This window comes from Impatiens glandulifera, chromosome 7 (genome assembly GCF_907164915.1).
Source record: "Impatiens glandulifera chromosome 7, dImpGla2.1, whole genome shotgun sequence".
Lineage (NCBI taxonomy): Eukaryota > Viridiplantae > Streptophyta > Magnoliopsida > Ericales > Balsaminaceae > Impatiens > Impatiens glandulifera.
The window spans coordinates 30,336,724-30,358,938 of record NC_061868.1 but is presented as its reverse complement, the minus strand read 5'-3'; the positions used below and the strand labels follow the sequence as shown (position 1 = coordinate 30,358,938).

At 35.8% G+C, this 22,215-nt stretch overlaps 2 protein-coding genes across 4 annotated transcripts; both read left to right on the top strand.

The window, feature by feature from the left end:
* Positions 1–405: 405 nt before the first annotated feature.
* On the top strand, positions 406–7,661 carry LOC124946058. The gene is made up of 5 exons (XM_047486614.1): positions 406–531; positions 784–960; positions 5,044–5,127; positions 6,508–7,323; positions 7,419–7,661. The coding sequence occupies exons 1-5, from the start codon at positions 517–519 to the stop codon at positions 7,440–7,442; spliced, it is 1,116 nt and encodes a 371-aa protein (XP_047342570.1). The 5' UTR covers positions 406–516; the 3' UTR covers positions 7,443–7,661.
* A 10,643-nt stretch (positions 7,662–18,304) lies between these two features.
* Positions 18,305–20,246, top strand: LOC124910767. Of its 3 annotated transcripts, none has more exons than XR_007096457.1 (6): positions 18,305–18,701; positions 18,778–18,880; positions 18,988–19,079; positions 19,191–19,301; positions 19,849–19,955; positions 20,034–20,246. XR_007096457.1 is itself a non-coding variant. In XM_047451444.1 (6 exons), exons 1-4 carry the CDS (start codon positions 18,351–18,353, stop codon positions 19,210–19,212), a joined length of 489 nt encoding a protein of 162 aa, XP_047307400.1. In that variant the 5' UTR covers positions 18,305–18,350; the 3' UTR covers positions 19,213–19,301; positions 19,849–19,955; positions 20,034–20,246. The 3 variants fall into 3 exon arrangements, 2 of the variants coding, with proteins under 2 accessions (XP_047307400.1, XP_047307401.1); XM_047451444.1 differs by having other exon boundaries at positions 18,305–18,622; XM_047451445.1 differs by lacking the exon at positions 18,778–18,880 and having other exon boundaries at positions 18,305–18,622.
* Positions 20,247–22,215: the final 1,969 nt, after the last annotated feature.

Below are 22,215 nucleotides of genomic sequence, written 5' to 3'. Positions count from 1 at the left end.
GCTAGATAATTAAACAAAAAAAAAATAGGAAAATATATGTATATATATCATCGGTTAGAAACTCTCTTACAAATCACCCATTATACCACAAACTAAAACTTGAAATGCTAAAAATAAAGAAAAATAAAAATAATTTCAAACAAACTTCAACATCATCTCTTTACTCATTATAAATAATTAATATAAATTAGAAATATATGCTTATATAATATGGATGAGATTAAATATAAAACATAACCTAAATGTTCGAGATTATGAAGGGTCCATATCATCATCATTGTGGGACCGACAAAGTTGCGCGCGCCTGCTGTTAGGATTTTGGAACAAAGAAGTGAAAAGCCGGAGCATGGCAATTCTGGCGTTACTGATGATTCGAAGGGTAATAGTGGAACTAGCTTAACAGAACATTCAGTTCATAACAGACAGCTTTGACAAACGTTAGAGAAAAACCACCTCTCTTCTCTCTCTCTCTCTCTATATTCTTAGCTCCTAAATTCCTTAACAACGACAACAACAATGGACGCCAACGAGGTAACGATTCTCTGTCTCCTTCTCTTTTCTTCATCTCATAATCCAACATTCGGCGGCGCTCATCCAGCTCTACCAACTATTCCACACTTGATTACGCTTTTTAAACCCCTTTTATAACTGTCATTCGCCTACTCGGATGAGGATTTGGATTGACCTTCTTTACAGATAAATCTAATTTCTTTTTCTTCTGGGTTCTGATTTTGACGTGTTTCTTGATGATTGTTGATTTTCTCGAACCCTTTTTATGCTCAGAGTTTGACAGCATTAAAGAAGGCATATGCGGATGTAATCTTGAATACAGTGAAAGAAGCGGCGGCTAGGATATTGGTTTCTGAGAGAAAAGCTTTACGTTATCAGCATGAACTTAAGGCTACTAAAGAACAGGGACTTCAGATGCTTCTTCGGCTAAAGCAACTGTCGGCTTCTAAGGTAAATCTTATGGCTTTAATGAAAATCTGCTTTCTGGAGCTTTTTTTATGTGATGATGTTGTTCATTTTGAGTTGTTTCCCCTTGGATAGATTTGAAATTGAGTTGTGGGGAGTGTTTTGGAGTTTCATCTATATATTGGTTTCTTTATGTTTTTTTAAGTTTCATTCATGTATGAGACTGCTAATTAATTAAGACTAGTTGTTTCTGATATGGTTGCCAAATCATTGATCTATTGTTAGCTCTCAAAATTTAAATCCTATTGAGCTTACAAATTTGATTCCCACAAAGAATACCTTGATGGAAGTGATGACATGACTTTGGGGGGTCGGGCTCCCTTCCTCCAGGGAATAAACCATGGTTTTCAGAAAAAAAGATTAAAATATTTTACCATGTTCTTTCTTCTTTTGTTACCTACTTTGTTCACTTCCATTGCAGCAATGTTACATGTTTATCTGTCTTATGTTAATGACTAACTCTTAGATCTTGTAGTAGTGGACCTAATTCTCAAGACGAGCGTTTAGGTCAAGGATTCTTATTTATCAAAGAAACATTAGGGACTCTTTAACTTGGTTGATATTGAGGGACACAAAATTTTAGTCATCTTTTATGAACACTTTTTCCATGGTGTGGCTAGTAAATTCACACTCTTTTACTCTTTTTCGAGCCCAAATAAATTCGCTACTGTAAGAATTTATTGACAGTCTATATTAGCCGTTTTAGAAACTAGTATTTGTCACAATATTTGGGACAATCACAATGGAAAATCGCCAAAATAAAAAAGAAAGTGATTTCCTTTTTCACTTGGTATGAGAAGTGTGATTGAGGCAAATTTATTGGTTGTGACTTGTTGATTGAACAACTTGTCCATCAAGGTTTTGGCTCCTATGGAGTATTGTTGTAAAAGAATGTAATCTAATTTTCCAACCATATTCCACATTTATATATGTATCTAGATTCAGATCCACATATAAAAAATGTTTCCAGATAGGCCTATAATAATGTATAGGAAATGTAAATCTAGTCAACACCATACTAGATATTTGGAGAAACATTGAAGATAAAGCATGCAATTGCAATTGATACTCTGGCGATTCAAAGTCAACTCGTTGTCATCTACATCCAGTGACACTCTGGCGATTCAAAGCCAACTCACTGTCATCAAAACGACACAAGTTACTCGCTGAAGTGAAACAATGTCATCAACACTTCATCCCCTCGACAACATCCTCTCCGTAACTAACTTTGGCAGCACAATCAACCCAAAGCGTTTAACAATCACTTAAGTACATCTAACCCAAAAGATTGGATTTTCGATTCAGGGGCATCGGAGCACATGACGGGGAACCTATCTCTACTACGTAATTTTCATATACAATATCATATGTCCACCATTCGCGTGGCTAACGACGCATTCGCAAAAGTTCTAGAACCGGATTAGCTTACGTAACACCTACATTTGTTTAAAAAATGTTATCTATGTTCCAAATCTTGATTGCAGTCTATTGTCAAATAGAAAGATTTGTCATGATTTAAAATGTCTTACCAAATTCTATCCGAATAGTTGTGAATTTCTGGATACGGGAACGGGGAGTACCAATGGAAATGCTAAGTTGTGTTCGGGACTCTACATTTTGCAACATGACACACCTATAGAGAAGGTTTCAGGTTATTCAACTTCTCTTTCAAACAAACGTGCCAAAACAATGTTCATAGACATGGACATCCCAGTTTTTTGTACTTGGCTAAACTTTTTCCGAACTTATTTTAAATGAAACCACCACTTCTTTTCATTTTGACACTTGTCAATTTTTCAAACACACTCGATCATCTTACCCAAGCGTCGCATCTAAACCATTCTCATTAATTTATAGTGACGTGTGGGGACCGCACTAACACTGTAAATGGTAAACGATGGTTTGTGATCATTATCGACGGTCACGTCGCCTCACTTGACTTTTCCTATTGAAAGAAAAATCTGAAGTTTGTCAAATTTTCAAAGACTTCTTCATCTTATTCCAAAACCAATTCCAATCCTCCATCCAAGTCTTCAAAACTCGGTAACTTCCTAAAATCAAAGGGTATCATTCATCTAAGCCCGGTGTACATACTCCCAACAAATAGCGCCGAAAGAAAAAACCGTCATCTACTCGAGGTAACTCGATCTCTTCTAGTCGACTCAAATGCATCTTTTGGATGCAGCTCTTTTGTCCATACTCGTAACCACAATCGGGACAAACTCGACCCTCGAACCACGAAATGCATCTTTCTAGGATACTCATCAAATCAGAAAGAGTACAAATGCTACTGCCCACACTCCAAAAAGACTTTTTATTCCATAAATGTCTCATTTTTTGAAGATCAACCACCATGTTCAGGGGAAGAACCTCAACAATCTTAACATGATGGTCCTCCCAAAGATGTTATCCATCATCCCTTGTATCTGTACTCGAAGAAGAACACAACTTGCACCCATCCATGAATCATCATTGGACCCTAGTCCAACAGAAATTTAAGGTACGACAGCGAATCATGATATTCCTCCTATTGACTTACTCATTGCTCTCAGAAAAAGTGTTCGGTAATGCACAAATCAGCCGATCTCGAAATTTGATTCATAAAAATGTCTATCAGATTCATAACGGTCATGCATTGCCGACTACGACAACTTGAAAATATCTACATCCATTCATGAAGTCTTCGAACAAACGGAATGCGTGCCGTTAATGAGGAAATTGACGCACTTATAAAAAATCATACATGGTCCCTTTTTGAGCTTCCAAAAGGAAAGAAACTCATCGGATTTAATTCGATCTTCAAGATGAAACATAACTCAGACGGATCGATTGAAAGGTACAAAGCTCGTCTAGTCGCCAAATGATTTTTTTAACATATGTGATAGATTACTTAGAAACCTTTGCGCCTGTTGCAAAACTCAACATCATCCGAATACTTCTATCTCATGGAGAGTTCTATGCATTTGATATCTTTGAAACTTCTGGAAAAATATTTGAATTAATCTAATAACAATTTGGGAACTTGTTAGATCAGGACAGAATAACTTCCATTGGCACAACTATATTTAATAGAACTTGCCAATTGGAGAAAACAATAATGAACAAGCTAGAAAACTTTTTCAGTTTCTGTAGACAGTATTCTAAATGGCGGGGCCTACTGCCTAGGCGGTTGAAATTTTATTTTTTGCAGAATGGGCATTAGGTGAGGAGGCCAGTGGGTGTTCTAGAGTAACTAACTATTTGTTTCCGTAAATAATGCCATTTACAGAATGGGCTTTTTCAAATAAATAAGCAAAACAAGGGCATTTACATAAAAAAAAAAAAAAGATACCATATAATGTGTGAGGCACTGACAGGCGGTAGACAACAGATGACCAGACACGACAACAGAGCAGAGAAAGAAAGAGTTGATCGCACTGAACCTGCTGTAGGGATGAGTTTCTGTTTTTAATTTTGGGTCAGAGCAGATTGCACTTTATTCATTAAGCTTTCGAGTTATTTAAAAAAAGGGCTTCTTAGGCCCATTAAACAAAATGAGCTTTCACATGAAAAATACGAAAAAACCTGCTTCACTCCCTTCATCTCCTGCTTCACTGCTTGGACTGCGTACATCACCGCCTCCTTTCAAGGCAAGGTGGCCGATTACAACACTCTCTGTATGTTATACGGTAGTTATTCAGAGAGCTGACATGAATAAAATATTCTTATTCACCCACCCTGTCTTTATTGTCTATTGTTTTAACATCGTTTTCAATTCCAGTTTCCACATATGTATTGTTGTTACTTGATTATTTAACAGCTATTTAGAGCCACACAATCTCTCAATAACTGATGATTAGACTGTTAAACATGTTAATTATACCCATTGTTATGTGTGACGTGTCAGTTTATATCATTGACTATTATTATGCAACATACCCTGAGGTAATTGTGCTATCAGGTATGAAGTAATAGTAAATCTCAATGTTCGAATTGTTATATGATGTTTTTATTCTCTTTCAGTTTACTTTCTTCCCCCCTATAGATATCAGTTTAAAAACGGATTATAAACTGAGACAAATATTTCAGGCTAGTGAAGCCGAGGTGACGAGTTTGAATCAGCAGAGAAAGATAAAAGAACTTGAGTCACAGCTTCAGGAAACCGAGGACAGAGTAAGAAACTTTTGGCTTCAGTATTCTTAATAAATGAAACATTTTTTAATTAGTTCGAGTAGTTTATCATGGGCAGGTTATCCCAGACGAATCATTCTGGAATATTCCTGTTTTTTATTTTTTAAATGTTTTTAATGGGCCTTTTTGAGACTGGTATTTTTTCACATTTTCTAGTAAAATCAGTATTATAGTGTATGATTGAAAGTGAGAAATCGTTAAAGATAAATTTAAAAGTAGTTTTTATTTTTGTTTGGTATAAGATTGTTTACTAGATAATTGATCTAAATTATTTTTTTGACCATGATTTGACATTGTAGTGTAAACTTGGCTTCGTTTGGCTTAAAAAATATTTTTGAATCGTGATCCATGTTATTGCATGATTTTTGTCTTTATTTGTTCAGAAGACTATTCTCTAGATCATTATGCAGATTATTTTGAAAACCATGCTCCAAATTATTTTTCTACTTCATTATGATTTTTGGATTTTCTGGAGTATGACCTGGATCATGAAATATGATAACAAATTGGCTCAATGTCATAAGAAATATGCATGTCCATAAACACTGAATACTAGACAAATCTAATGACCCCAATATTATCCTTTATCTTTTTTTTTTTGTATCCCTTAATATGGATTAGTCTGATAAAGATCTATTTCCCAGCTATGGTTAACATAGCTCTTGAATGGTTAGCGTGGCTACGCTTCTCAAATGGAGATCTTATTTTCACATTTATATTTCAAAGAATGGTCAGGCCACTCTTATAACAGCAACCTATGGTCATTAAAATGAAATATTTTAAGTGCATTAACCTTTTTGGATTCCCTGGGCATCAACCATAGTACTAATTAATATTTGTTTTGTTGCAGTTGATCCTTGTGATTTATCAATTTTAATTTTTTTATCTTCATTTAGTCATCTTCCCCCAATTTCGAAAAATCTAATATAGTTATATAATAACATATGAAACTGCGTTGTAAGCTCAACTTCAGCGGCCATTTCTAAATATATATATATATATATATATGAAACTGCAGGAAGTTGTTACTTTTCTGAGTACAACAACATTGAACCTATTTGAAAACAATTTTTAAATCTCTTTTTGTATCTGGATCATAAATAAGTTTTTGAATTTATGTAAACTATGTTTACTTTTCAAACATTCTTGAATCCTTGTACAAAAGTTAAAGTTTCCAAATGGTGCCAATTGTATAAATTCTATATTAACTTGAATGCAAATCTCACCTTTGGAAAATGTAAGCTTCTAAGATATCAAATCTTGGTAATGGCTCTTAGAAATTTAAACAAATGCTTTGACTGTCCACGTCAAAATAGCAATTCTAGCTGCTCAATTTCTCACATGTTAGCATGAAATCTGCAGAAAAGGAAAGCAGAGATGGGCTCATGTAATCAAAAGAATAAAGTGGAAGAGCTTGAGTTACAACTTAATGAAGCTGAGGATATTGTAAATGATCTAAGGCAAGAACTCAGACAATTAGAAGCTGAGTTGCGCTCGTTAAAGAAGAGAAAATTACAGCAACAAGAGGAGTGTGGTAATTACATTCAGGCTAATGATCAGGACACTTCAAATGTAAATGGGATATGTGATTCTCAATCAGCTATTCAGTTCAACCTTCCTCCCCTTGTCTCAGATGAACACACTATACTCTCTCCTCCAACAGGCACACCAGAAATATCTTTTAACGACGTGAAAAAATCTTGTGTTAATAAAGCTAGTGTTCCTTCTATAGTATTAAAACAGAATGATCTTGAACCATATAGAAATCGGCGCACACAACGCATTCATGCATTTGAGGAGAAGCTGATGGCTGGACAGTTGGATTTCCAATCTGGAGAAAGAGGGTCTATGGGAGTGGTTACAGAAAGTGATGCTCAAGTTGTTGAAACTAGTGATTCTGAGAACACTTCTAATATTGAAGAGGTGAATATTCATGAACCAGGGGCTCTGAACGATAGTCTGCAGGTCTCATCACCTAATTATGATGTAGACCAGAAGATAAAACCAGTAGAAACTCTCGGTATTGACCAAACAATTGACAACAGGATTATTAAATATACATTCCAAAGGAAGCGGAAGAAAGATATGCAAATGAATCCTGTGGAAATGAGAAAGTGCAGCACAATAACTGAATCCTCCTCTCGCGATAGTAGGTGTGTAGAACAGGTTGCTCATCAGGTAGGTTATGGTGTGTTTGTTCATATTCATATATGATATTGCATTTTACAGCTGTTTGATTCTGACTAAACCTGTGTTTTTGTTCATTTCTGCAGCTTATATCTCTTTCGGAAAAGTAATAGTAATGGTAAATGAATATGTTCCATTCTGTCGGCTTTCTGTATATTGAGGTTGTTGAACTTGAAGGGATAAGCAATACAAACTGCAATCGGGAATGCTTATAGTGTTTAATTGATTAGAGAATTGTTGGTTAGATAGATATTTTATTTATTTTATGCAACTTATTTTTAGTAATATCCCTCCCTTTTAAAAAATTGACATATTTGATTTTCTACCTAGATTCATATCCCCACCTCTTCATTTTTTATTTTTATTTTGACAGGAAACACTATTTTCATCCTACTTTCTTATCTGGGTGTGGATCCAAATAAGGTTCGTTTTTTATAAAATTATCCTTGCTCTTAAACAATTCGTTAAGAATAAGCGGTGAGATAGTTCAGTGGTAAAAGTCGACTACCACTTAAGTTGAGAATAAGCGGTAATAAGATAGTTCAGTAGTAAAAGTCGACTTAAGTTGGGAGGCACGTCTATTAGAATATTTTCCATCTCTTTTATCTTTTTTAAGAAAAAAGATGAAACCTTTTATTTAAATATTGGTACAGTTCTTTATCCCTGACATCTAACAATCAAACATTCATTTAGATCCTTAAATTCTTGAGATGTGTAATTAAAATCTTATACCAATTTATTTGTTCTCCTCCATGGGGTTTGATTTCCTCCAAATTGCATAAAAATAATATATAAATGCAAATTTTCAAGACATTGAGAGAGTTGATTGGAATAATACAGCCTTACAAGTTACAATCACAATTTTTTATTTTATTTTTTGTTAAAAGGAAAGGTTATTTAAAACATCACAAATATAATGAAAGTCCTCATACAATTATTAAAGTAATTAGTGATTACGGGAAATGATAGAGAGCGAGAAAAAATTGACAGATATAGAGAAATGATGTGTTATCCTTCTATTCGATTTAAAATTATCTCATGAGAGAGAATTTTAAATTTTTTAATTCAATAGAAGGATAACACATTATTTCTCTATATATTCTTGTCAATTATTTTTCGCTCTTTATCATTTCCCAGTGATTACAAATTTTTTTTTTTTTTTTGTTGACGTGATCATTCAGAACGATTACAGCTTGATAAAACATGTGAGAAAGAAAAAAAAAGAATAAAATTTTCAAAACAATGTAAATTATACTTCCAACCAGAAACTTTGAAACATAATATAGGAAAGTGTGCATACTCATTCATGTGAATTTTAGTTATTTGAAAATATAGTCTTCATGGATTATTCTCTAACCCTTGATGTCTGGGACCTTTGAGATTCAATGTAGGATAAATGACACAATCTTATGAATCTTATGCTTTTTGCTTCTTGTTTAGGGGCTCACTTTTGTTCTTGGAGTCCTTAGATATTAACAACTTTAGGACTAAGACTTTATATTATGATATTTTTCAACTAAAATTTGAAATCTTGAGGAAAAAAGATTAATAAATAGTTTTAACCTCTCATAATGAAATTTGTTTGTCTCACTGGATTTTAATGTTGTTATTTTCTTCTGAAACCGACACTACAAAATAAAGATTAATTTGTAACTTATTTTTTAACTGAAATATCACTGATGCAAAATTTGAATATATGTAATTTAAATTATAACATAAATACTAATAGTGAGAACATTGTAACAATTTTTTTCAACTAATTAACTATTGATAAAAAAAAAAATCAAACATAGACTGTTTCTAAAATAGTCACTAAGGTTTGATTAATGTTTTATTATTTAATGTTTGTGACTTTTAAAGAAGCACCCAGGAAGAAATAATTCAAATAATATTGTTAATATTTTAGAATTCCAAATAAATATATACTATTCAACGTTCTTACCAATTTTTATAATTTTAACTTTAATTACAACAAATAATAAATAAAATTAGTTTCAAAAATTGAAAATTTTCAATCCTGCAACTAAGTTTATAGTAAATATTATTAGCTTTAATACATAGTTTGTTTCTTTAACACAAATATAAATATATTTTTGTAAAATATAAGACAACATAATTTAGTTTAAACTCTTCATTTATTTTTATCTAAAATAGTAAGATAAAAACAATTAAACAATCTGTGTCTTGAAGACAAAATATTTCTATAATATACAGTAGATATTAGAAATATGGTTATTTACAAAATGGAGGGTCATTTATGGGAAAATTTGGACAATTGATCATAATAATATGTCTAATTAGAAAAATTATTCAAGGTTGATAATGTTTGGGTATGTGAAATGTTCATATTGCTCTTTGCCTTCGGTCCTAGGTAAGACAACATATACAGTTACATAGAGTCCTCCACTTTTATAGGGCCCCATTTTTTAATATTTAATAGTATTATATTATTAATTTTATTTTTTTATTTTTTTCCCTTTAATATTAAATATATATTATACAATATATATATATACATTTTTTTTTATCTCCTTTTAATCTCTTATATCCATATTATAATATATTAACTATTTATATCTCAATTTATATTAGTAAAATTTTATTTTTTTTTACTATTTTAAGAGCCCAAAAATTTAAATTTGCATAAGGCCCCAAATTCTTAGGACCGGCCCTACTAACGCGAAATATATATTTCGCGTCACGATTTTTACTGTAATGTTCGTCACAATATTTTTTGTCACAATTTTTATTGTAATGTTCGTCCAATCCGGTAGATTATTACCCAAAAAATATACATTAACAAAACTTAGTATATACCCTTTCTTCCCTAATATAACTAGTGTTGCTACATGCAGATCAAATTGTCTACAAAATTTAGCTTGAAGGAATTGGCAGTAGTCATCAACAAGAATTTAAAAAACCAGCAGAAGAATGATGAACTATAACAACATTTTTGTTAAAGCGCACGACCTAATGTATGAGCTTTCCTTGTAGATTAAAAGATATAGTTTTGAAATACTATAGAATCAATAACTTACAAAGCATGAAGTTTTCTCATACTTCTTTCTTGGGTTTCTCCTCTAATTTACAAAGAATGCAATGCATGAAGAAGTAAAGAATTTCGTAGAAAATATATAGTATTGAATTGTTCAGATTAATAAACCACAAACCGAAAGAATACACATTGAAATCGGAAATCAATTTAGGCGCAAGCGCTGATTTACACTCAGGAGCGTAACCCATAACAAGAATGAACTCATTTTTGTCAATTGCCCTTTCGGTGTTATCACTATTAAGTTCAATTACAATCATCTGGGCTTTTCTCAAAGAAGAAGATTAATGGGTTACAATTATTGTATGTTAAAAGAAGAAGATTAATGGAGAAGTTGTTCTAATTGTCTTGTTCTGATGTTGTGTTGTTTGGAAGAAGAGGCAGCAACATCAGGAGCATGATGGTGGTTGAATGTCTTTTGTAATTGGATTAAACGATGAAGATCAAAATTGTGCATCTTGATAAGTTTCTTCTGATGAGAAAATATGCATAACCGATGACTATGCTAGTGACTATAGTGAAGAAGGCAACTGGTTCCATAACATCCCACAAATATTTCCAGAAAGTATAGTGCGTCACGAACTATACATCACGAACATCATAGACGAGAACACAAAAATCATCCCTTCGATAAAAAGCCACATCGAGTCTTCAGAATCTTTCTTGTCCTGATGTGTCCCATGTGTCCCATATCTGCAGGGATTGATTACTATAAACATAAATAACAATGAACTTTAATTTTTATAAACTGAACCTGCATCAACATTTTACAATAGAAAAGAAGAAGAAAAAAAAGAAGATAATAAATTAAACGAATCGATTATTAATACATTGAGAAAGAAAGTTATGTGAATTTGAAGAGATTTTAGTTGGCTTTTGATGATGGAGATCTAAACAAGGTACAGGAGAATGTCTGATGAAGTCGGTCAAAGATATCATAATTGAGTTACCTCCATTTCCCTTTCTTGTTGCCGCACCTTTTCGACAAGATGATGAAAATCTTCTTCTTCAAGTCCGAGAGTGAGAAGCACTTGAATGATGACGGATCGGTGTGCGAAGGCAAGGAAGAGAGAGGTTTCATATGCTCTCTAAATAGCGATTGTTGAGACGATGTGTGCTTCCGATGGACATTAAGGAGTTATCGTCGTAATCAAATATGAGGCTCGGGATGGGATAGAGAGAGAAGGCTGAAGGGGAATGAGAGAATGAAAAAATGGAAGGAGATAAGGAGGCTATGGTTTAGTGGGAAGGGGAAAGATGAATATAAAGAGGCGCATTGTTTTTTTAAAAATAAATTGAATTTTCTTTTTCACCGTGGCATATTTTTCCACGTGGATGTCAGGTAGGGGAGTCGCTGCCCCAGCGTCACTCTCCCTGTCATCACTCTTGAAGAAACTCCCTCATCAGAGCGTTTTTATTCGATTAAAAGCTCTTATAGTTGTTGAATTTTTATCTTCCTCAATCTCATCGCCAATTTCCTTCTCCATTCGCGTGCAATTGTTTGCTTACTTGTGGTGGAACAATTAGATGTTAGTCTTTGTTGAAACTATAGATTAATCAATCTAAAATCCTAATCAAAATTATCTCAAGCTAGAAACGTTATAGGATATTTGAAGCGTTGTTAGTCTAATCAACCACAAGTACCTAAGTTAAGGATTAACAAAAGAAAATCCACCAAATCATGAACAATAAACGGAATTTTCAAAAATAATTCCAGTCGATTAAAATTCTTATTTGAATGAGTTTCTTCTGAAATCAATTTAGGTTTATTCAAATGTCAAATGAGGTATAGTTGATCATAACTAAGGTCAAATAAACATAAATCACCGAATTTACAAGACGAGAATCGAACTCGACTAAGTTTTTGTTCTTCGTGTTAGAAATTAAAGTAATAATAATAATAATAAATGTGTCTTTTTATTATTTAAGAGACTCTTGGATTATCTAAGTCTCTTAGAATTATCTCTAGTTAATGAGACTCTTCAAGTCTTTTATTTTAATGTCTAAGTTTTGTTTAACTATATAAGATGTAATCGTGTTCTTATTTCAACAAGTTCAATTGAAATAATTTCATTCAAGTTTGTTTCTCTCCAAAGTCTTTATTCACCTTTCTAATAAGTTTCTTCACGGTTCGATCATCGAAGTCCTGATTGTGACTTCGTTACATGATTTTAGAGCTTTGGTTACATTCGTGAAGAATTTATCGTTGTTATTCAATATACACTAGTAAAAAAAATGTTTTCTGTAATGAAAGTTAGTAACGACTGTAAACAACTGTTACAGATATATTAATATCTATAACGATTTTAAATAGTCGTTACAGATATTAATATATCTGTAACAACACTATATTGCCGTTACTGATGTATAGTATCAGTAACAACTATTAGAAAAAGTGTTGTTACAGATACCATTATTTTCTCTTCATTTTTTGAAATAAGGTATCAGTAACGGCTATACAAAGACCCGTTACTGATAAAAATATATAATAGTAACGATTGTAACTGTTACTGAAACTTTTCCACCGCCGGATCATTATATTTCAGAAGAATCTCATCTTTGACTATATGTTCATCAAAACGCAGATCTCGTGGACCTACCATGGCTACAAAAAAGCTTTTAAAGGTAAGCTGATTTGTTTGATATGGACACCAACTTTGATTTCTTTAATCCGATGCTGCATATGAATGTGGAGATCTTTCTGGGAATTTTCTCTTTCTCATGTTATATGGGTTGATTGAGGTATGATTTCTATCTCTTAGATTTCTCTATTGATTGAAGAATTATTGACACAAAGAGATGACGATATGTGATAGGATCGGCGGCACCAATAGAGACGGAGTCTGGCTATTGATGACGACTTGGGAAAATGGTTTGATAGAAATCCTGTTAAGATTAATATCTCTTTCTATTCTTCGCAAATCCTTCGAACTCTTGAAACAGATTCAAGTGCGGAAATGTTCGTCGGATTTGAAACTTTGAACCAATGAAAGATGGATGTCAGAAAGTAAAGAACACAAGAAGTTGTTTATGGATGTTCGGAGCAAACTCTCATACGTCGCCCCTTTTTCCAACCACCGGAAGGATTCACTATACTTCTTTGAATCAAATACAGTTCACTAATCTAGCTAACTCTATGTTGAGCAAAACAACCTTTGTTCAACTTACAACACTGAAGTTTTCTCACATAAAAGACAGTATGTAATACAATGTATTCACAGCTAGATGATAAGTGAGATGTTTGATTTTAGGAACTTTCTTGAATGAAAAATGAAGCAGCTCTCTCTTTCTTGTATTTTTTAGCCAGCAATTTGTCCGTTGTCTTAGGCAGCAATTTATTCTTAAAAAGCTTCAACGGTCAAATCCTTCTTTTGGACACATGTTGATGCAGCGTGCGTGGCTAGGATGAATCTTTATCAAGATTCGTTGATTCTTACGAATACCGAAAGTCGATAGATATTGAGGAAACCTCGTTTTCTGATTAATAATCTTCTTCTCTTCCTTACAATGGAATACCTTCAGGGTATTTATAGGACTTACACGTATTAAATTAGGAATTACGTCTAATTACAATTTAATTACACTAATTTAGGATATTCCTTCCATAACAAGAATATCCCTACCTAATTTAGAATATCCCTTGTAATCTCTTCCTTAATTAGAATATATATTATAATCCTTTCCTTGATTAGAATATATCTTCCAATCCCTTCCTTAATTAGATTATCTTCCAATCTCTTCGACTCGCACCGCATCATTCCCCCCAGGGTAGAAAAGATTCGTCCTCGAATCTGGAACCGCATCATCCTCATCAGAAGAAGACTCACCCACAAAAGGAACAAGATGCTTCACATTGAACACATCAGAGGTACGCACATGGCTGGGAAGGCGTAAACAATAAGCATTGGGGTTGATCTTCTCCACAATCTCAACAGGACCAATCTTCTTAGCAGCAAGCTTGCTATATTCATGAGCTGGAAAACGATCCTTAGTCAGAATAGCCCACACAAAGTCACCAATTTCAAAATCAACAGCACGCCTTCTCGAATCAGCCTTCTCCTTGTACTTGGCAGTAGCAGCAACCAAGCGGTCATGAGTGGTCTGATGAACCTGAGCCAACTGACCAACAAAATCCGCAGCAGTGGAATGAGGACGCACCTTGCTGGGCAGCGCTAACAAATCAAGAGGAGCACGCGGAGACAGCCCGTAAATCACATGGAAAGGACTGAAACCAGTGGAGCGATTAACAGCATGATTGTGAGCAAACTCGGCCTGAGGCAGCTTCAGATCCCAAGCCTTAGGATGATCCCCAATTAAACTGCGCAGAAGGTTCCCCAAAGACCTATTAACAACTTCAGTTTGGCCATCAGTTTGCGGGTGATAGGCACTGCTAAAATTCAGCTGAGTATTAACCAAACGCCAAAGACTCCTCCAAAAGTGACTCACAAAGCGAGTGTCCCGATCAGAAACTATGGAGGCAGGAAGTCCATGAAGGCGATACACATCCCTGAAATAAAGCTGTGCAACAGCCACAGCATCAGAGGTTTTCTTGCAGGGAATGAAATGAACCATCTTCGAGATTCGGTCAACCACCACAAAAATCGAATCAGAACCACGCTGGGTACGTGGCAGCTCAAGGACAAAATCCAGTTTGCTAAACACAGAAGCACCACCCAACTGATCCAACAAGTCATCCAACCTGGGAATAGGAAACCGATAACGCACTGTAATCTTGTTGATAGCACGACTATCAATGCACATACGCCAAGACCCATCCTTTTTTGGGGTAAGAAGGGCCGGGACAGCACAGGGACTAAGGCTCTCTCGAATGTGTCCCTTAGCCAGCAAGTCCTCCACCTGTCTACGCAACTCTTCATGTTCTTTGGGACTCATGCGGTAATGAGGACGGTTGGGTAGGGCAGCACCTGGAACCAAGTCAATGTGATGCTGGATATCACGCAAAGGAGGCAAGGCACAAGGCAGATTCTCAGGAAAAACATCTGCAAACTCCTGTAACAGCGGCTGCACTGGAATAGGCACCTTAGAACTAGCACCACAGGTAATCAGCGAACAAAATAGAGCAAACACCATGCCTGATTCGACCATGGCGGTTTGAAAAGGACCCCGAGACAACAAGGTGGCAGGGGGGGACACATGATGAGTGGGGGCAGCACCCTTCTTGGGCTGATTTGGCATCAGCACAATCTTGGTACCATGAAATAAGAACGTGTAGGTATTAGCACGCCCATCATGTATAACAGAATGATCAAACAGCCAAGGGCGACCAAGTAAAAGGTGACAAGCATCCATAGGAACCACATCACAATATACAGCATCACGATAATGGGAACCAATGGAAAAATTAACAAGTACGCGCTTCGAAACTGTAACATCCGTACCTTGACTCAGCCAGGACAAGCGATAAGGCTTGGGATGAGGTTCAGTGGACAGACCCAGCTTCGAAACTGCAACCTCAGAAATCACGTTCTCACAACTCCCAGCATCAATGATGAAGGTGCAAACTTTGCCACCGATGGTACAAGTGGAATGGAACAGATTATTGCGTAACCACTCGTTGTCAGGAGCACGAGGGGTTAAACATGATCGACGAATCACCAAAAGGGGGCCAACATCACCAGAAACATACTCCTCCGCTGCCTCATCATCATAAACATCATACACTGGGGCTGAATCTGAAGGAAGAGCAGAGTCAGGATCATCCACCTCAGTAAAAAGACCACGATTGGTGGACTTTGGGTTGCGACACTCTGCTTGGCGATGGCCAACTTCACCACAATTGAAACAACGCAAGCCACCGGGACGTCCCTGCGGGGGGGCTGTAGTGCCGCGAGGGGGGGCTGGGGTGGGATGGGCCGACTGGGAAGAAGAACCAATGCCACTAGTGGGGACAACCTGTTTTCCAAAGCTACCCGAACCGCGCCTGGCTAGCTGTCTCTCAGCCTGTGAAGCACGCTGATGTGCCTCAGAAACAGTCAAGGGATCAAACATATTCAAAATATCCTGCAACTGGAGGCGAAGGCCACCAATATAGCGAGAAACCAACTGGAGAGGGGACTCAGACAGGTCAACACGAGCCACAAAGGTGTAAAACTCAGTGGAATAGTCATCCACGGAACGAGAACCCTGACGAAGATTCTGGAACCGCTGGTACAGGTTACGTTCGTAATTATATGGTAGAAACGCAGCCCTAATATGCTTCCTGAATTTGTCCCAATTCGTGAGCTTTGCCTTACCATGACGAACACGTGTCTGTTTCAACTGCTGCCACCATGCTTGTGCACGACCATGTAAGCGGATCGTAACAAGGGGTACACGACGATCTGCAGGAACTTCCTTGAAATCCAGAATCTCTTCAACCTGAGAAAGCCAATCAATAAACTCTTCCGGTGATAGACTACCATCGAACTTAGGGATGTCCACCCTGAAAGCCTGCTCCCAGCGATGATTGGGGCGTTCAGGGGATCGATTCCGAAGACCACCGAGAGGGTTTTCATCTGTCACCGTAACATCATCTTCAGGGTGGTGCATGTGCATAGATGCATCCATCCGTTGCGTCAACCATTCAACCTGCCGCCTCAAATCGTCGTTATCACGGCGAAACTCAGCGTTTTCACGTCGCAACTCAGCAAGGTCACCATCATCAGCACCAGGGGTAGGGTTGCGCGGCTGTCTTCGGGGCGGCATACCTCAGGGTCGACTGGAAACTGATACCAACTGATGCAGCGTGCGTGGCTAGGATGAATCTTTATCAAGATTCGTTGATTCTTACGAATACCGAAAGTCGATAGATATTGAGGAAACCTCGTTTTCTGATTAATAATCTTCTTCTCTTCCTTACAATGGAATACCTTCAGGGTATTTATAGGACTTACACGTATTAAATTAGGAATTACGTCTAATTACAATTTAATTACACTAATTTAGGATATTCCTTCCATAACAAGAATATCCCTACCTAATTTAGAATATCCCTTGTAATCTCTTCCTTAATTAGAATATATATTATAATCCTTTCCTTGATTAGAATATATCTTCCAATCCCTTCCTTAATTAGATTATCTTCCAATCTCTTCGACTCGCACCGCATCACATGTCATCTTTCCGTTGGATGTACTATCCATGAGGCACTGGGTAGTAAAGAAGAAAAAGATTCTTGAGATCGTGGTAGTACAATGCAGTACATGCAATTTGAATTATGGCATACGTGGCGGTTATTCATTTGTTGAGCTCTGCTGTCAGCTGCCTGGAAGACTCTGCTACCAGCTGTCTAGAAGAACATCTGCCTTTAGATGCCCATCTAATCATCTTAGCCGTCCATCTGCTTAGACACATCATCTTGGCCGTCCATTTGCTTAGACGCCCCCATTTGATCATCTTGGCCGTCCATCTACTTAGACGCCCCCATCTAACAGTCTATTAAACGCCTCATCTCGGTCGTTCATCTGATTAGACGCACCTCCATCTAACATTAGATATTTTCCATATAATCGGTCTAATTACGCGTTGACTTTGAGTTGTGTCTGCAAATTAACAAAACTCTAATTATTAATTCTACACCTAGTGAGATTCGAACCCAAGTCACATGTATGACTAACAATTATTGAACTTAGTTTTATCCATTTATTATCAAAAACTATTTCATCAATCATCAAATCAAAATTGTTAATTTATTTTAAATTAATTAAAAATTTCAACCCAACAATTTCTCCTTTTTTAATTATTTAAACTAAATTATCAAAACCAGTTTAAACATTAAAAATATCAACCCTACAATTTCTCCTTTTTTATTATTTAAACTAAATTATCAAAACCAGTTTAAACATTAAAAATTTCAACCCAACAATAGGTATACATTTTGAAAACGATTTCTGTAACTAATCGTCAACCACCACCGCCAGATGAAGACGACCGTCCGCTCCATAAACCTAACCGCAATCCGGAATCTATGAACCCTGCGCCACCGCCTTCCGAGACTAACGAGGAGTTGGAGAAGAAATTTGTTGCTTATGTATGTACAGAACGATGTGTATGGAACAATGGGTCTTGGCGAGTTGTCGCTGACGAAGATACTCATTGGCATTGTGATAGTCACACTCTTGATGTTGATTGTTTATTACGTGATTTGTCGGATTTGCATTATGTTTTGTCTCCGAATCAAGCAGATGAACAGGAAGATTATGCGCATATGTGTGGATGGAGGAGGGCTGTGATTATCAGGTCTGAAAAGTTCCTCTCTAGGGCTATTCTTTTTGCTATGGGATTTTATTTGATCAAAGAAATTCCTCTTCATCAAGAGGTATATATATTGAGATGGTTTTGATAGTTTCTTCTTAATTATTCCTCACCATCATTGTTTTCTTCACATAATTAAGCATGGAGATTGTAAAAATCAAGCTGAAGACATTGAAAGACCTGAAGTTATCATATCAAATCATGTACCATATGTCTTACTTCTTCCCAAGCTTTGTAGCTAAGGTGGATTAACTTGAAATTTTGCAGTATCATCAGTTTGCTCTTACATATTTATATTTGTATACTGATTTTTACTTTGTTTGTTTACATCTGATTTCCTTTTGCTGAAGAGATATGGAGGAGCAAGAGGCTCTCTCCTCTGTCTCTCTAAGTGGAGGCGCCCTCCTCTCTGCATCTTACCAGACTCAGTCTCCCAGCATCGGTGAGTTTCCTACTACAGCCATCGGATTAGGTTTCATTCCAAACATAATTCATTTCTATATTTTTTAATTTTGGTTTTTTCGAGTTTTAAAATTCGTTTAATTTGTTGCAGTTTTCCAGTAGTTGGAGATTAATTACGTAATTGGTGAAAGTCATAAGGAACCGTAACCTCCTTCATCTAGTCCAAATGCTATTATTAGGATCTTCGGTGTTACCCAAGAAGGTTGGTCTATTTACCTCCTTGAAATGCATTATTTTGCGTCAAGGCACACATGTTATTATGCTGAAAGATGTTTTAAACCCTAGTCACGATTTGATAAATGTATTTAATTTCCCCTTTCAATATTATATTGCATTTTGATTCTATTAGAGTACCATATATCAGGGGACGAGAATTGTCTAAATGGGATTTGGGACTAGAAATCCATGTCGAAGTAAGGTCCAAGAAATAGTCTGTTTAAGTTGTCTGCTTTATTCCTTAAGGTTCAAACATTTCAGTTGTTACAGTATTTCATTGTTTGAAATAGTTGCATTTATTTTCATGATCATCTTTTTTCTATGATTAAAAGCCACCACAACAAGCAAAAAAATGTCGTAGTTTCTTCTAGCTTTTACATTTTCTTGTTCCACTAATGAATTTTTGTGGGATTTTCTAGATTATAACTAAGTTCTTTAATTAAACATGTCAAGATTTTTATAGTTTGGTGACACTTTTTTTTCTCTTCACCTTGGTACACAATTCTAAGAAAAAATACTACAATTGTGGCCAGGGCACAATGTTTGGTGCAATATTCATGGATTTGAGCCGTATTTCTACATCAGCTGCCCACCTGGTATGGGTCCCGATGACATCTCACAATTTCATCAGATCCTTGAGGTACTTTAGTTTTGGCTCATTAGTCTATTCGAGAAAACTTGTTTAGTATTTGATTCTTATTTTTTTTATGGAAAACAGTGAAGTGTACAGAAAGGTAAGAGACAAATACTTAGATAGCGATAACATGGAGTTGGCAGCTTGGACAGCAAGCGAGATGATGAAGGAAATAAACACAATAGAGATGAAATTCGAGGAATACACCGAGCATTTACTGAACAGGATATCGACAAAGGAATGTACGAGGAGGAAAAGGAAGGAAGCGAAAGAAGTGGAGGAAGAGATATTTTTGGATTAGAGTGTTCATTTTTTTATTAAATATTTTTTGGATTATGATATTTGATTATATAAATGTTTTTGGCAATCAAATATTTAATATTTAATATTGTTTACAGTTATATTAATAATTTAAATAAAAATGATAAACATATAAATATCTATAAATATCTATAACGGCTCTCCATTTGCCAATACCGTTATTGATATTCATACCAGTAACGGTAATTTAAGTGATAGTGTCGTTACTGATATTAGTATTAGTAAGGGCATTACAATCGTTACTGATACTAGTATCAGTAAGGGCATTACAGCCGTTACTTACACTAGTATCGGTAACGACATTAGAGAGCCGTTACTAATACTATATAAGTATCAGTAACGTTCGTTTCTGTAACGAATGGTAACGGAATTATATGCCGTTACTAAAAGTTATTAGTAACGGTTTTTAGAGTTTTCTGTAACGGTTTTAGCCCTTACTGATGCCCTTTTTTCTACTAGTGATAGAAAATGATGGTCGTATAGTTGGACTTAGTTTGGAGTTGTTAAACTAGTCAAATTATCGGATATGGAAGACCTGTATGGAATCGTACATAGTCGGGGAAGACTTGTGGGACATCATCATAGACGACGATGATGTAGCTCTTGAGGATGTCTCTAAAAATATGGAAGCATCGAAGAAGTGGAAAAAACTCAACGCGAATGCAGAATTTGTGTTGAAGAGGTCAATCTCTCACAATCTGTTCGAGCACATCATTGGTTGTAGATCTGCTCGTGAGATCTAGGAAACCCTTGATCGTCTTTTCAATAAAAAGAATGAGGCTCGTCTCCAGATGCTTGAAAACGAGTTAGCAGTCGCAAATCAAATCAAAACTGTCTCGAAGTTCTTTCTTAAGGTAAATAATATATGCTTAGAAATTTCTTTACTAAACCCATATGAGAAAATTTCAAAGGCTCGGACGAAGAGGTATATTGTTCGAGGGCTTCGACCCGAGTATACGTCATTCATCACCTCGATTTAAGGTTGGTCTCAACAACTTTCACTTGAGGAGTTCGAAAATCTCTAGTCATCTCAAGATTTGTTGGCCGCACAAATGGCTAGAACGAGTATAAAGGAGGAGTCGAATAGTGTGTTGTTCGTGAAGAAATCGAGCTGGAAAAAAGGAAAGTCGAAGAATGAAGAAACATGTCAAGATTATTCAAATTTTCCTAAAAACCCCCTTAAGTGTTTTAGGTGCGGTAAGACTAGAAAATTTAAGAGAAATTGTTGAGTAAATTTTGATGGAAATTTTGCTAGTTCAAATCTCGGAGAAAAGTCTGACTAGCGTGTTGAGAAGGACTAAGATAATACTTTTCATATCGATGTGATGATTTTGAAGGAAAGTCAAATAAAGGCGTCTCATGGTAAACATGAGATCGATCAAAGGTAGATCGTTGATTAAGGATGCAAACATCACGTTACTGAAGATGATTTTGTGTTCTCATCAAGTCGAATTCATAATGGGGGTGGTGGCATTGTCACGGCATATAACTAGGTTCATGAAGTTCAAAATGAATGATTGGTTGTCATTAATATAGATAAGGGAGAACCTATTACTTTGAAGAATGTCTATCATGTTCCAAGAATTCGTAAGAACCTTTTCTCGGTCGCAAATGTTGTAGATGCCGAAAATCTTGTGTTGTTCAGTCCACATGATGTGAAGTTTTTAAGGAACGTGAAAGAAATCAAGGCGGATGTGGTTTACACTAGAACACGGGTAAATGATTTATTTGTCCTTTCAGCATCAAATTCATACATCGAAAAGGTGAACGACAAAAGCACCTCCTTTCTATGGCATGTCAATATGAATAAGCTTAGTGTTATGTCTCGAAAGAAACTTGTCAAAGGTCTACCTAAAAATCTGAGGATCGAGGAGGGTAATGTGAGTGAAGTATGTCAATATGGGAAGGCTCATCGACTTCCATTTGACAACTCTGTATCGAGAAG